The sequence below is a fragment of the Symphalangus syndactylus genome, chromosome 19, assembly GCF_028878055.3.
Source record: "Symphalangus syndactylus isolate Jambi chromosome 19, NHGRI_mSymSyn1-v2.1_pri, whole genome shotgun sequence".
Classification (NCBI taxonomy): domain Eukaryota; kingdom Metazoa; phylum Chordata; class Mammalia; order Primates; family Hylobatidae; genus Symphalangus; species Symphalangus syndactylus.
The window spans coordinates 91,998,558-92,014,706 of NC_072434.2; the positions used below are offsets into that span (position 1 = coordinate 91,998,558).

The 16,149-nt window shown below is 44.0% G+C and overlaps 1 protein-coding gene and 1 long non-coding RNA gene across 13 annotated transcripts in view; one reads left to right on the forward strand and one right to left on the reverse strand.

Annotated features, from left to right (window-relative positions):
• LOC129458442 (E3 ubiquitin-protein ligase TRIM58) overlaps positions 1–16,149 on the forward strand; it is a 130,582-nt gene that overhangs the window by 103,895 nt on the left and 10,538 nt on the right. For 10 of the 12 annotated variants that reach the window (XM_063613516.1, XM_063613519.1, XM_063613521.1 and 7 more), the window contains one exon: positions 63–163. In XM_063613516.1, coding sequence (XP_063469586.1) covers positions 63–163 — 101 coding nt within the window. Of the gene's footprint in view, positions 1–62; positions 164–8,155; positions 9,683–16,149 lie in introns of those variants that run through there. The other 2 variants (XM_055234296.2, XM_063613515.1) reach the window with 2 other exon arrangements.
• On the reverse strand, positions 8,013–11,829 carry LOC134731914 (uncharacterized). Its single transcript, XR_010114631.1, has 2 exons — positions 11,527–11,829; positions 8,013–8,786 (listed from the first exon to the last, which is right to left on the reverse strand). It is a non-coding gene; the product is annotated as an uncharacterized lncRNA (long non-coding RNA).

Consider the following 16,149-nt stretch of genomic DNA (forward strand, 5'->3'; position numbering starts at 1 on the left):
GGAGAGGCAGAGGAGCTGGTGGAGAACCCTGCTGACTTCTGTGGTTTCTGTGCTCTTCCTAGAAGTAAGGCTGTCACAAGGCTGGAAGCAGAGAACATCCCCATGGAACTGAAGACAGCGTGCTGCATCCCTGGGAGGAGGGAGCTGCTGAGGAAGTTCCAAGGTAGTTTGCATCTTAGAGACTGGGAATTGGGCTGTTGCCTGGGTTTGCCTCGTATTGCGGTTTGTTACTGTGCCAGTCAGCTGCAGTGACCAACAGAACCTAAAGCCTTAGTGGCCCAGATGAGCAGGAATTTATTTTGAGAGTGTGCTGTTGGTTTGCTCCGGGTGTGGGGACTTTGGTGCCACATCTTCTCACTCTGGTGCCCATGCTGACAGAGCTCTACCTCCTTCTTGGTGCCGGGGGGCATAGACAAGGGCAGGGTTATTGAAGAGGTGGGGGAAGAAGTTCTCCTACAGAGTCAATACAACACATCACTTCTGGTCACCAAAATGTGTGGGGATTTCTCCCTGCAAACAGCCAATCAGTTCTCCAGCAGATACTCCAGCCAGATGTCCTTCCATGCAATTTGATTTTGACACTGTCTACCTGGAGATAGCACCAGGTTCCCCGGGTTGAGGGCTTCGTCTCACAAGACTGACCCCACTTCAGATGCTGGTCACAAGCACAGGTTGTGGCCTGTGAGACCAACTGACTGTAAATTGCAGTTCCCACAACCCTCTTCTTGAGTTCACTTAATTTCCTGAAACAGCTGACAAAACTCAGGGACACATATTTACTCATTTATTATAAGGACGTTACAGAGGCTAGAGATGAACAGTTGGAAGAGATTCCTAGGGCGAGGTTTGTGAGAAGGGGTACGGAGCTTCCACGCCCTCTCTAGGCATGCTACCTGTGTAACCTCCATGTTTTCAGCGATCTGGAAGTCCTCAGGACTCAGTTCTTTTTTTTGTGTGTGTGATGAAGTCTTACTCTGTCACCCAGGCTGGAGTGCAGTGGCGCCATCTCAGCTCACTGCAACCTCCACCTCCCAGGTTCAAGTGATTCTCCTGCCTCAGCCTCCCGAGTAGCTGGGGTTACAGGCACATGCCACCATGCCTGGCTAATTTTTATATTTTTAGTAGAGACGGGGTCTCACCATGTTAGCCAGGCTGGTCTCGAACTCCTGACCTCAAATGATCTACCTGCCTTGGCCTCCCAAAGTGCTGAGATTACAGGCGTGAGCCACTGTGCCTGGCCAATGAACGCAGTTATTTTGGGTTTTTATGGAAGCACTATGTAGACATGATTGATTAAACCATAAGCCATTGGTTTATCAACCCACCCTTCAGCCCCTCTCTCTTCAGAGGTGGATGGGGGTGTGGCGTGAGGGACTGAAAGTTTCAAGCCTCTAATCACATGGTTGGTTCCCCTGGCAACCACACCCAGTGGAGGCTTTCTGGGGGATCACCAACCACAAGTCATCTTATTAGCTTACAAAAGGCACTCTTGTCTTTCTGGAAATTTCAAGGATTTTAAGAACTATATGTCAGTAAACAGGATGAAGACCAAACACACACGTCACAGTATCATAGGCATGGTGACTGTAGACCAAATATATACTTCTCAGTGTCATAGGTATGGTGACTGCTGCACTGTAGACCAAATACATACTTCACAGTATCGTAGGCATGGTGACTCATGCACTCTTCTTAAAGGCATCCATGCTGAATTGGAGTATCTGGCCTTCCTGAGATTTCATGGCTAAGCCAAACTATCAAGAAGGCAGTGTAGGGGGCAAGAGAAAACTTTCCCCTTTCCCTATGAATGTTTGCTGAAAATCAACTGACCAAAGACAAATAGGAACAAAGGCATAGAAAAAGTTTAACATTCATAGCACAGTGGAATTGCAGGAGAATAATTACCCAATAACTCAGTGGGATACAGATGCTTATATACCTTTCTTTATTGGAGGAAAGGGAGATGGGGAGGTGTGGATGATTTTAGGGAGATAGTAAATGATTTTTTGGAGGATTCATTGGGCTTGGAGTACATACAGTGGCTTGGGACAAAGTGTTGAAAAGTAGACAGTGGTTTGGGACTAAAGTCTGTCCAGGTGTGTTGACAGACTTGTCTGTCTTCCTGCAATATGAGCTGAATTAATTAAAACACATGGACTTTAGGCAGATAAATGAGTGTTAGAATAAAGCTTCTTACAGTCTGTGCTGGTCTCCAAGGGCCTTTAATTTAAAATAATGGGCATACCAGGGTGCCATATTTTAGGGTAAAATTCCCTGGTCTCCTTCAATGGGAGAGTGTACCATGCCCAGAAGAACGAGGATTAGTATATTCATGAGCAGTATCAGAGTCACGGCCACCCATAGAGCCTGCACCACCACGCCCAGAAGAACGAGGATTGGTATATTCATGAGCAGTATCAGAGTCATGGCCACCCATAGAGCCTGCACCACCACGCCCAGAAGAACAAGGATTAGTATATTCATGAGCAGTATCAGAGTCACGGCCACCCATAGAGCCTGCACCACCACGCCCAGAAGAACGAGGATTGGTATATTCATGAGCAGTATCAGAGTCATGGCCACCCATAGAGCCTGCACCACCACGCCCAGAAGAACGAGGATTGGTATATTCATGAGCAGTATCAGAGTCATGGCCACCCATAGAGCCTGCACCACCACACCCAGAAGAACGAGGATTGGTATATTCATGAGCAGTATCAGAGTCATGGCCACCCATAGAGTCTACATTTGATTGGAACTATGGGCTCAAAATTGTAGTTCATCTCTTATTAGCTGATATGAATAATGTTAGTTCCAGTAAATTTACATTTCCTTGTTTATAAAATGCTAAAAATAAATTGCTTGGAGGACAAAATGAAACATTTGAAAGCACCCCACCTCCTAAAAGTAATCAATATGAAAGCACTGCAAGCTTATCAATTAACAAGAAGTTGGGTTTAATTTATTGGCTGAGAATTTGATGAGTTGCTTGAATTAGTGAGTCAATAAAGCCAAAAATATTTTCAGTTATTTTCATGTAGGAATAAACAGTGTCACAAAAAATTAGTGTGTTTAATCTGATTATATTATTCTTTAAAACAGTATAGATTCAGTATTGTTTACAATTTCATTTTAAAATCTAATTTATCCCAAGTAATGAAAACTGTCTAAATAGTGAGTTCACTACTTACAGGGAAAGAGTATAAAGTCCCTTAATGAGAAAACCCATCTCCGCAGCATAGTACCCATGTTCTCCTGGGTAGATGAATGTATACTAAATGCCTGAGTTGATTAAAATCATCATGGTACCCTCAGACTCAGTAACCTCATATCTGTATTTGTTTTTATTGAATGAAATAATTCAAAATGTGTTATTAATTTTATCTCATCCATTCTTTTAAACATTGGAATATATCATTCAACAACAACAACAAAATACGCTACAATCCATAGTTTTGTGTTGCAGATATGTACTTAACCAAAATACACAGGCTATAAGTGGCTGATACAGAATATTGAAGAAAATCAAAAAGAGTGTGAAAAGGGTAATGAGAAGTTCTAGTTTTGAATAAGGTGACCAGGAAAGACCTCGCCCCACAGGGGATAACCCAGCAAATATATGATCTGGAAGAAAGCATTCAGGCAGCAGAAATGAGCGCCAAGGCCTGACATGGAGGATGGAAGATGTGTTCCAGGAGCTGTGAGGATGTCAGTGTGAGGACTCTGTGGCAGAGTAAATGACAGGAGGGTCGGAGAGACCAAGGAAGGGCTAGATAGGCAGGCCACTGTGAGCATGATACTTTATCCCTGAGTGAAATAGGACATCATTGAAAGTTGTACCTAGAAAAATAGTTTGATTGGACTAATGTTTTATGAGGATCACTCTATATGCTTTCTTGTAAGTAAATTACAGAGAGGAGAAGATTGACATGGAAAAAGCAGTTAAGGGTCTTTGCAGTAATTTGATGAGAGATGATTATGTGTTGGAATAGATGTTATTACGGAAAGTGCCACAAGATGGACAGATTTTTGTTATATACTGAAGGCAGAGCTGTTAAGATTTGCTGTTGGATTATATACGATGTGCTATAAACAGGAAGAGCCATGAATGATTCCAAGGTTTTGGATCTTGCGAACTGGCAAAATGTGATTGCCACTTACATTGATGAGGAAAGCTACAGCTGAAGCAGAAGAAGGGTGTTGGGTTTTGGATACCTAGATGTTGCAATGAGTGCTAAATATCCAAATGTTGCTATCAAGTGGGCAGATGAATGTACAATGGGGAGTTTCAGGGTAAAGGTCAAAGCTAAGCACATGCATTGGGAATCAGTCAGCATATGAATGGAATTTTATCAAAGCAGTGAGCCAGCCAACACCCGGGTAGGTAGGGAGTGAGGTGAGAGAGAGAGAAGTCCAAGTCTTGGGACCATAGGTTTCTCCAGTAGTGGTGGTGGAGGAGAAGAGAACAGCAAAGAAGATCAAGTAGTAGTGAGCAGTGAGGGAAGGGAAACATAGATGAGTGTTGTCTTTGGAAAAGGGAGATTTTCCAGCACAGGTAGATTCTCAGTAGTGTTGAGAGATACAGAAAAATCATTGAAGACGAACTCTGGGCTGGGCGCGGTGGCTCATGCCTGTAATCCCTGAACTTTGGGAGGCCGAGGCGGGCAGATCACCTGAGGTCAGGAGTTCAAGACAAGCCTGACCAACCTGGAGAAACCTTGTCTCTACTAAAAATACAAAATTAGCCAGGCGTGGTGGTGCATGCCTGTAATCCCAGCTACTTGGGAGGCTGAGGCAGGAGAATCGCTTGAACCCAGGAGACGGAGGTTGCAGTGAGCCAAGATCATGCCATTGAACTCCAGCCTGGGCGACAAGAGCAAAACTCCATCTGAAAAAAAAAGACGAACTCTTGACAAATAACCATTCATCAACACGGAGGTCCCTGGGAAGATGGACATGAGCAGTTTGGTTGCGGTATGGTCACATCATGATGAAGAATTGAGTTTAGGAGAGAAGGGGTAGGGAGAGGAATGGGATATAGACCATATCAAAGCCATTTCAGAGATCTCTTTTGTTAGAAATGAAGCAGACAAATATGCCAGAAGAGGAATGGCATGGGAATACATGACCTATGTTAAATGCACAATCCATGGAGACCTACCTTTCAATCTCTGTTATTTACCTCTAGAGTTTGGGAAGACCACATAAACTCTTTGACTCTGAATCTACTCTTGTGTAATGTAGGGATGACAATGGTGACCCTCAGGGTGGTCACATAAGTTAATAAAAATAATGCAATTTATGTGACCACTCAGGTTGGGTATCAATAAAAGTTCACTAGGCCAGGCGTGGCAGCTCACATCTGTAATCCCGACATTTTGGGAGGCTGAGGCAGATGGATCGCTTGAACCCAGGAGTTCGAGACCAGCCTGGGCAACATGGCAAAACCCCTTGTCTACAAAAAATACACAAAACTAGCTGGGCATGGGGGTTCTTGCCTTCCCAGCTACTCAGAAGGCTGAGGTCAGGGATGGCTTGAGTCTGAGAGGTGGAGGCTGCAGTGAGCTGTGATCACACCACTGCACTCCAGACTGGGCAACAGAGCAAGGCTCTGTCTCAATTAAAAAAAAAAGTCTGGGTGCAGTGGCTCACGCCTGTAATCCCAGCACTTTGGGAGGCCGAGGCGGGCAGATCATGAGGTCAGGAGATCGAGACCACGGTGAAACCCCGTCTCTACTAAAAATACAAAAAAATTAGCCAGGCATGGTGGCGGGCGCCTGTAGTCCCAGCTACTCGGAGAGGCTGAGGCAGGAGAATGGCGTGAACCTGGGAGGCGGAGCTTGCAGTGAGCCGAGATTGTGCCACTGCACTCCAGCCTGGGCGACAGAGCGAGACTCCGTCTCAAAAAAAAAGAAAAGTTCACTAGAAGTGTTTAAAGGCAAATAAGTATAGTGGTAGTGGCAGTAGTAGTAGTAGTAGCAGTAGCAGTAGCAGTAGAAGCAATATTTGTTCTGATATTAAAAATCAAACTATATTAACATGTTAGTCTGATTTTGCATTGCTATGAAGAAATACCTGAGGCTGGGTAATTTATTAATATAAGGAAATGTGGTTTATTTTGGCTCATGGTTCTGTAGGCTGTACAGGAAGCATGGTGCTGGCACCTGCTTCTGGTGAGGGCTCAGGAAACCTACAGTCATGGTGGAAAGCAAAGGGGGAGCCAGCGTATCACATGGCAAGAGGGAAGCAGTGAAGTGGGGAAGTGCCAGGTTCCTCTTAAACAACCAGCTGTTGCATGAACGGATAAAGAACTCACTTATCACCAGTGGGATGGCACTAAGTCATTCATGGGGGATCTGCACCCATGATCCAGCACCCCCCACTAGGCCCCACCTTCAACATTGGGAATCACATTTCAACATGAGACTGGGAGGGGATACACATCCAAACCATATTACGAATTAACTTACTACTTATAAGCACTGCTAATAAGGAAACACACTGAATATTTTACATCCCCCCTTCACTGGGGTTTCATATCTACATGTATTTATTTATTAAGTGTATGGGTCAAATATCTCGTCAATCTCACTGGGACTTCAGAGTATCTGTATTTTTTATTATATCTTATCTTCCACTATTACCTCTGCGTAACCCAGAACTCTTTAACTTCCCCAATAAAAACAACTATTGATGATGACAAACCAAGTGAATAATCATTTAGTTTCCTCTCATTTACATCTAAAGCATTTGTCTGTGTGTGTGTGTGTGTGTGTGTGTGTGTGTGTGTGAGACAGAGAGAGTGAGAGAGAGAGAGACGGGGTCTTGCTATGTTGCCCAGGCTGGAGTACAGAGCTATTCATGGGCATAGCCATGGTACACTACAGCCTCAAACTCTTGGACTCAAGCAATTCTCCCGTGTCTGCCTCCCCAGCAGCTGGGACTACAGGTGCACACCACCATGTCTGGCTTTATCTGCTTAAAGCCATACCATTTAGTAGCTCACAGTTCTGAAGATCAGACATCCAGGTGGGATCAGCTGGCTCCTCTGCTGAGGTTTTCTCAACGCCCTAATATCGGTGTTGGCCAGGCCAGGCCAGGCTTCTCTGTAGGTCTGGGGAAGAACCTTACTCCAAGCTTATTCAGGTTGTTGGCGTAATACAATTCCATGCAAATGCAGTACTGAGATTCCTGTTTTCTTGCTGGCTGTTGGTTGGGGGCCATTCTCAGCTCTGGAGATCACTCGTTTTTCTCCTCATGTGACCCGTCCATCTTCAAAGCCAGCAAAGAGATACCAAATCCACATCTTATTGACCTTTCCTGTTGCCACCAACCCAACAGCCAGAGAAAACTTTCTGATTTTACAGGACTTGTGGGATTAGATTAGACTCACCTTGATAATCTCTCTCGTCATACAGTGTAACATACTCATGAGGCTAACACCAGGGTGTGAAGGTCATGGGGTCCATCTTAGAATTCTGCCTACCACAGTAATATAACTTTGGAATAGTGGGTTTAATATTAATAAAATTCTCCTATAGATTTTTAAGAACAAAAATTCCTAAGGGGTTTATAAATTTTATGTTAAATGCAGAAGATCCTTCTAAGTGCACCCAAATGCTTTGGATGTAAGCCAGACATGGTGGTGTGCACCTGTAGTCCCAGCTGCTGGGGAGGCAGACACGGGAGAATTGCTTGAGTCCAAGAGTTTGAGGCTGTAGTGTACCATGGCTATGCCCATGAATAGCTCTGTACTCCAGCCTGGGCAACATAGCAAGACCCCGTCTCTCTCTCTCTCTCTCTCTCTCTCTCACACACACATACACACACACACACAGACAAATGCTTTAGATGTAAATGAAAGGAAACTAAATGATTATTCACTTGGTTTGTCATCATCAATGGTTGTTTTTATTGGGGAAGTTAAAAGAGTTCTGGGTTACGCAGAGGTAATAGTGGAATACACCAGAAAGTTATAAAGAATAATAAAGTAATAAAAAAGATATCACCTGTAAGGTGAAATACTGATTTGGTTTCTCTAGGAGTTATTAGAGAGAGAAAAGTCAAGAACTGTGGGACTGTTCTTTCAGCGGTTTCCTAAGTTTCTCCCAGTCCTTTCTTTCCTTTCACCAGTTCCACCACATTCTTTCTGCAGTGGATGTAAAGCTGGATCCCGCCACGGCGCACCCGAGTCTGCTCTTGACCGCCGACCTGCGCAGTGTGCAGGATGGAGAGCCATGGAGGGATGTCCCCAACAACCCTGAGCGATTTGACACGTGGCCCTGCATCCTGGGTTTGCAGAGCTTCTCATCAGGGAGGCATTACTGGGAGGTTCTGGTGGGAGAAAGAGCAGAGTGGGGTTTAGGGGTCTGTCAAGACACACTGCCAAGAAAGGGGGAAACCACGCCATCTCCTGAGAATGGGGTCTGGGCCCTGTGGCTGCTGAAAGGGAATGAGTACATGGTCCTTGCCTCCCCGTCGGTGCCTCTTCTCCAACTGGAAAGTCCTCGCTGCATTGGGATTTTCTTGGACTATGAAGCTGGTGAAATTTCATTCTACAATGTGACAAATGGGTCTTATATCTACACATTCAACCAACTGTTCTCTGGTCTTCTTCGGCCTTACTTTTTCATCTGTGATGCAACTCCTCTTATCTTGCCACCCATGACAGTAGCAGAGTCAGGAAACTGGGCATCCAGGGATCATTTAGATCCTGCTTCTGACGTAAGAGATGATCATCTCTAAAATTCTGTTCCCAAGATGCAGTCCTAGCGTAGCAAACGTTCCTGGAGTGGGGTGAAGGATATCAATATACTAAGTTTTAACAGATACCCCCATATAGGTCAGCACTTGATTCCTTGTTGCCATGAAATATTTCCATGGGAAAAGAGAGAATATGAAATATTTGCATATGGGAAGATTATAGAGCATAATAATTTTATAAATGGAGCAATCTCAACCTCTATTTCTAGATCACATTTTCTTGATGTCTTCCTTCAAATTGTTGACCTTAGATTACATAAGGATTTCTATCATTCATTATAATTTGTTATTCCTTTCAATATCCTTGTATTCCAAATCTTCCATGTAAGTATTAGACATGCCAGTTCTTAAATTGATTCAGAGTGGTCTGATACTATTCCAGTGTCACCTCCTTAATTCTGTTTCTCCTGATTTTCCTGATTTTCCTTCTCATTCTCTCCTTCCCCCCTTTATCTCTCTTTCCCTGTCTTTCTCTCTCTCTCTCTCGTTCCTTATTTTTTGTTTCTTACCTCTTACTGTTTAACCTGTTGCTTCCTTCTACATTAATACATTTAGAGCCATTCCTTTATACAGTCACAGTTCCTATGACTTAATTACTTTTAAAATACTTTTTATTCTGGGACTAATTTTTAAGAATTACAAAGCTCATTCCTCTGAATCTAATATCACTAACTCCTAGACATTTTCCGTTTTCTCTGGATACACTTTAAGTAGGAATTTATCAGAATTTTCATTCATTTCTTTAACGTAGATATTTACTAGTTATAAGACCTTAAGGCTGGGTGCAGTGACTCAGGCCTGTAATCCCAGCACTTTGGGAGGCTGAGGCGGGTGGATCACAAGCTCAGGAGTTCGAGACCAGCCTGGCCAACATGGTGAAACCATGTCTCTACTAAAAAAAAAAAAAAAAATAGAAAAATTAGCTGGGCATGGTGGCAGGAGCCTGTAATCCCAGCTATTCGGGAGGCTGAGACAGAATTGCTTGAACCCTGGAGGCGGAGGTTGCAGTGAGCCAAGATCTCACCACTGTACTCCAGCCTAATGTGAGACTCCATCTCAAAAAAAAAAAATAAGAGACCTCAAACAACACTTCTGTCTTTTAGCTGCTTGTTCTGGTTCCTATACATGGAACAATTATACCGGCCTCACAGTGTTATGGTAAATATTTAAGGTCATACTTGATATTGCTGGTTTGAATTCAGCTTTTCCATTTAAATACATTATAATGATGATGATGAAATGATGATAATATTTAACTTATTTTTAAAGTATATTCTGTACCTTTCCAACAAAAATTTTAAAAGTCATTGAAGGCTAACCTTACTGCCTTCTTTGTATCACTGTCTTCTAAATAATTGTTATGGCCGGGTACAGTGGCTCATGCCTGTAATCTCAGCACTTTGGGAGGCCAAGGCGGGCGGATCACGAGGTCAGGAGATTGAGACCATCCTGGCTAACACAGTGAAACCTCGTCTCTACTAAAAATACAAAAAGAAATTAGCTGGGCGTGGTGGTGGGCGCCTGTAGTCCCAGATACTTGGGAGGCTGAGGCAGGAGAATGGCGTGAACCCAGGAGGCGAAGCTTGCAGTGAGCCGAGATTGCGCCACTGCACTACAGCCTGGGCAACAGAGCAAGACTCCATCTCAAAAATAAATAAATAAACAAACAAACAAATACATAAATGTTACACAAATGCTAAAATATTTAAGTGGTAAATGCTTCAATGCTAACCAAATATTAATTAATGGCAAATTATTTAACATTATCTGGTAATAATCTGCAGAAGGTTTAATTTTCCTCCTCAATTTGAAGTTCAAGATGTTTTTCTCTTCCAGTGAGATTTTTTCGACTGACATCTTTAACTTACCTTCCAATCATATTACTAATGTAGCCTTCTTCCTAGATTTTTTTAATTGTTTGATCATGAGCGAACACTTCTACTCTCTGTGATAGATTTGCAAACAGAGGAAATAATGCATCCTTGTGTCCCTCTTCTTGGTGTTCCACAGGCCATGTGTGCCCTAGCCCTCCCTCACACAAGGTCTGTGTAGGGAAGGTGGGCTTCAGCCCAGCAACAGCATCCCTTCCCACAGGGGTCAAGTGGGTGGCTTGGGATACCCATTTCATGGGGCACCACCCATTCCCTGAGACGGGGAAGCCCTGGGTGGGAAGGAGAACACCTCCACATGTCTTCTACTCTCTCTAAGGGTAGAATGAGCATCCCAGGAGTATCCATTTCCCACTGTGTAGCCCAATACTCTGGTCTCACTGTCTCTGCTGAATCCTGTCTCACTGTGCATTTTATCATGGTTTATATCAGTCAGTAAACCGATGTGAGTCTTCATCTCTTGTATTCTTAGGTTCAGAGTTTTGTGTGTCTCCTGTAATCACCCTTCTCTTTCCCTTGCCAACTCCTGAAAGATTGCCACTATTTCCTCTGGAACTTTGTTTCATTACCAGCAAAATCCTCAACATCCATACCCGTTTCCTGGCTTTCCCTCTCCTTTCCTCTGAATGGTAGGGTTTATATTCAGTTGTCCACGTGACATCAAAATAGACATTTTAAACTCAATTTGCCTAAAACTTAACCACAAATTTCTCCCCAAGTCTCTCCCTAACTGCAACAACAAAAACCACAGGCTTCTCCCTGTCACTGGATGGCATCTCCATTCTTTTGGTTGCTTAAGCCAGGCATCCGATTGAGTACTTTCTTGATTTCTCCAGCCCACATCCAGTCCATCAGCAAGCCCTCTTGGTCCTACCTTCAGAATATGTCCGGGATTCAGTTGTCGTGGCCACCCTGCTGCTGTACCCATGGTCGGAACTCCATCCTGCCCCTCCGGATTATGACATTCGTTTCCTCACAGTGGTCCCGCTTGGGCTCTAGGCCCTTCCACTCCCAGTCTCTCTATAGCAGCTGGGCTGATCCTTTTAGCACCCAAGGATGTGCTGGCATCACAGTGACTTAGATACCATCACAAGGACCTCCCATTCAACTTAGAGTAAAGTCAGAATCCTCACAGTGAACCCCCAGGCCCTAGAGGATGTGAACCCCCAGGCCCTAGAGAATCTGAACCCCCATCCCTCCTCTGATTCTCTCTTCCACCCCTACTTCCTTTTGCATTCTGCTCCAGCTGCCCTGGCCTCATGGCTGGATTTCCACCAAAGCAGGCACTTCCCATCATAGGGCCATTTCCCCAGCTGTGGCTTCTGCTTAACATTCCCTTTTCCCTGATGTCCCCTTGACTCATTATTCCCTTTCTTCTTAAGTCTTCTGAGATCCAGCTTCTCAGTGATACCATACAGCCCTACTCCCCCAGAGCCCACCTAGAGCTCACCTTTCCAGTCGCCCTTGCTAGGCTCAGTGGAGGCTCTTTGTTCCCCATATAGTACGTGTCGTCTAGTGTACTATATTGTTCTCTTATTTATTAGGCTTATTTAATTTATTTATTTATGTTTTGCCTTTTTGTGCTAAATGTAAACACCACAAGGGGAGGTATCTTTGTCTGTTGACAATGATATGTTCAATGTTTCTCAAGCACCCCCAATGCTGGTTTGTATGTGGTTATCACTCAATCTGTATTTGTTGAATGAATAAATGATTGACTATGTGGAGAGCAAAATTGATGGACCTGAAAATGTTTTGCGAAATGTAATATAGTCTACTGATACAATATTTATTATTATTGGCCAATAATGTTTAATGCCAAGTGCTAAATTAGTAAAATTTTGGGGATATAGAGAAAAATTGAGCAGAAGTCTTAAGTTTGTAAACATGATGGATTTTGTGATGTGATAACTTGGCATGTCCAGGCCTAGTCCCATTGAACCCCCTGTGTTTTTGATTCCCTGTGACATCACAGTGGCACCTTTGAATTATGCTTCACCTCATACTCCATAAGACGCCTCTCAAAATGGTATCGTCACTAAAAATATGGGGAATTTTCTATAAACTTACATAGACTACAACCTTTTTTTTAAAAAAAAAATCAATGTTAATGTTTTATGTGCCTTTCTAGAAATGGGGTGTCTTAGGTCTGCCGTCCTTCCCGTCGCTTCCCTATTACTGTGCATTTCTGTTATATACATTTGGCTTTTTTTCTATCTCAGATCATAATTTTTTTTCTTTCTGACATATCCTTAAGGACTGCTCTGACAATTACCAGTGAAATTCCTTTGTTCTCTATAAAAATTTGAGCATCAACCCTGGTAGAGCACAGTGGCTCATGCCTGTAATCCCAACACTTTGGGATACTGAGGTGGGAGGATTGCTTGAGACCAGAAGTTCGAGACCAGCTGGGCAACAAAGCAAGACCTGTTTCCTACAAAAAAATACAGATTAGCCAGAGATGGTGATGCAAACCTGTAGTCCCAGCCACTTGGGAGGCTGATGTGGGAGGATTGCTTGAGCCCAGGATTTCAACTCTGCAGTGAGCCAGGATCATGCCACTGCACTCCGGCCTGAGTGACAGAGTGAGACCCTCTCCTTAAAAAATAGAAAACTAAAAGAGAAAGTCAATCCCCAACACGAGCTTCTGGCCTTTTCTAAGCTATAACCCTCCAGAACTATGTCCACATATCCAGAAGACTGGATAATTTATTCAAAGAACTGATTTGCTCAATACTCCCCTGATGTGGTTTGGCTTTGTGTCCCCACCCAAATCTCATGCTCAATTATAATCCCCAGTGTTGGAGGTGGGCCTGGTGGGAGGTGATTGGATCATGGGGGCAGTTTCTCATGGTTTAACACCATCTCCCTTGGATGAGTTGTGAAATCTGGTTGTTTAAAAGTGTGTGGCCGCACAACTTTCTCTTGCCCCTGCTCTTGCCACGTAAGACACCAGTTCCCGCTTTGCCTTCTCCCATGAGTAAAAGCTCCTTGAGGCCTCCTGGAAGCAGATGCTGCCTTGCTTCCTGCACAGCCTGCGGAACTGTGAGCCAACTAAACCTCTTTTCTTCATAAGTTTCCCGGTTTCAAATATTTATAGCAGTGTGAGAACAGGCCAATATACCCTCATGACCCCTCCTCCAAATCAGGTGACTGGTTTATCAATTTAATAAACTTTTTTTTTTTTTTGAGACGGAGTCTCACTCTGTTGACCAGGCTGGAGTACAGTGGCATGATCTTGGCTTACTGCAAGCTCTGCTTCCCGGGTTCAAGTGATTCTCCTGCCTCAGCCTCCCGAGTAGCTGAGACTACAGGCGCCCGCCACCACACTCAACTAATTTTTGTGTTTTTAGTGGAGACGGGGTTTCGCCATGTTGGCCAGGCTGGTGGTCTTGAACTCCTGACCTCAGGTGATCTGCCTGCCTCCCAAAGTGCTGGGATTACAGGTGTGAGCCACTGCACCCGGACTTCAACTAATTTTTCTAGCATGTTGAGAAGGCCCTGAGTGAAGAGGACTGGGAGGAGGGGATACAGGGAGCAATCAGGAGTGGGAAGTGAAATAACCTCCTTAGCCAGCAAAACTAATGGAAAGTGCTTAGAGTGGTGATTGCAACCCCTAGAACCCCAGAACGCAGAGAATTGGGAACGCTGGGATCTATTCAACCCGTCTGCTCTCCAAGCACCGACTGCTTGGTGCATGCTTTCTCTGTGCTTCTGGGGCCCTCTGTGGTCTGCTTTTCCATTACACAGGGAGGAAGAAAGGATGTCAGGGCCTGCATATGTGTACCACACACATTCTATGAATCCTGCACATTCACTTATGTAGAATAGTCTCTTTACTCTGTAATTCTCTGACTACATCTGTCCAAAAGTACCCAGTCACATTGATAAGTTTCTTAGTTAATTGACTCTAAGTCTGATTTTTTTCTGACATTGCTTGGCTATTTCTGTGTATTTATTTTCTTTAAAAGATTCAGCATTGTGACGTCATTTTTGTCTTTACAAGAGCGTTGAAAACATAGTTACATATACACATCTAAGTAGTGATACTTTCTCAATTTCCTTATCAGTTTTTGAAACTAAGATATAAACCTATGTGTGCTAACATCTTCCTTTCAAATCAAAAAGTAAAAATAAGGCTGGGTGCAGTGGCTCACACCTGTAATCCCAGCACTTTGGGAGGCCAATGGGCTTGGATCACCTGAGGTCAGGAGTTCAAGAGCAGCCTGGCCAACGTGGTGAAACTTCATCTCTACTAAAAATACAAAAATTAGCCAGGCGTGGTGGCGGGTGCCTATAATCCCAGATACTAGGGAGGCTGAGGCAGGAGAATTGCTTGAACCCAGGGGATGGAGGTCGTAAGTCACAGTGAGCACAGATTGCACCACTTCACTCCAGCCTGGGCAAAAGAGCGAAACTCCGTCTCAAAATAAATAAATAAAAGTAAAACAGGCCACGCTGTAGCTCCTTAATATAATAATACACTTTATATGATTTTTTTCACTATGTAGGACAATGGGTTCTTTCTCTTTCATACATAAAAATATTAGTAAAAAGAAGATGTCAAAATATTTTGGCCCTATTTTCAGCAGATATAAGGAGAGAGAAAAAAACAAAATGCATGATTCTGTTCTAGGTAGCCTGGGACCAGTTATGCCTCAGCTGTTTTCTTAGCCATATAATGATTCTTGGGAACGGGGGAGGGGAGCAAATGGCTCATTGGTATTTATGTTTTTAGAACAACAGTGGATTGAGTTCCCTAACTTTACTTACGTGAGGTAGTAAATTCTTTTTATATCAAGGGACAAATTCTCATGGTCCTCATTTTCTCTCTGGACCTGACGGGAGATCGGGCAATTTGATGTGGTGCACGCCTCTACCTCAGTGGATGTGCTAGTGATCCCTGTGGGTCTGAAGTTTCCCCAGCGCTTTGGATGCTGATGAACCCAGGCCACCATCAGAGTCCGTCTCCAGTCTTCCCTCAGCAGAGCTGCAACACTGCGTAATTGCAATGAACCCCTATTCACAAATACTGTGGGCCATTGCGTTTATAGGGAATGGGCCAAGCCTGAGAGAGGCATTTGGATTTCCTTACACCTGGCTACAGCACCTGTGTGCGCCCAAGAGGGTAGAAGGCATTTCGTGACCTGGCTGAGGCCCTTTCGCTACGTCTATGTTCCTGCATTCTTTCAGTGTTGCCTAGCAGCATACAAGTGACAATGGTGAGTAGGTTTCTGGATTGAGGAACTCAGCTCAGAGGTCTGCACTTCTAGGTTGGTTTGTTAAATAAAGAAGCCATAGGGAGTGCCTCAAGGGTTAAAAAAATCTGAAGAACATACTCCTTGCTCCTAGAACATTTATAAATTATGACAGGCCGGGCGCGGTGGCTCATGCCTGTAATTCCAGCACTTTGGGAGGCCAAGGCAGGTGGATCGTGAGGTCAGGAGATCGAGACCATCCTGGCCAACATGGTCAAACCCCGTCTCTACTAAAAATA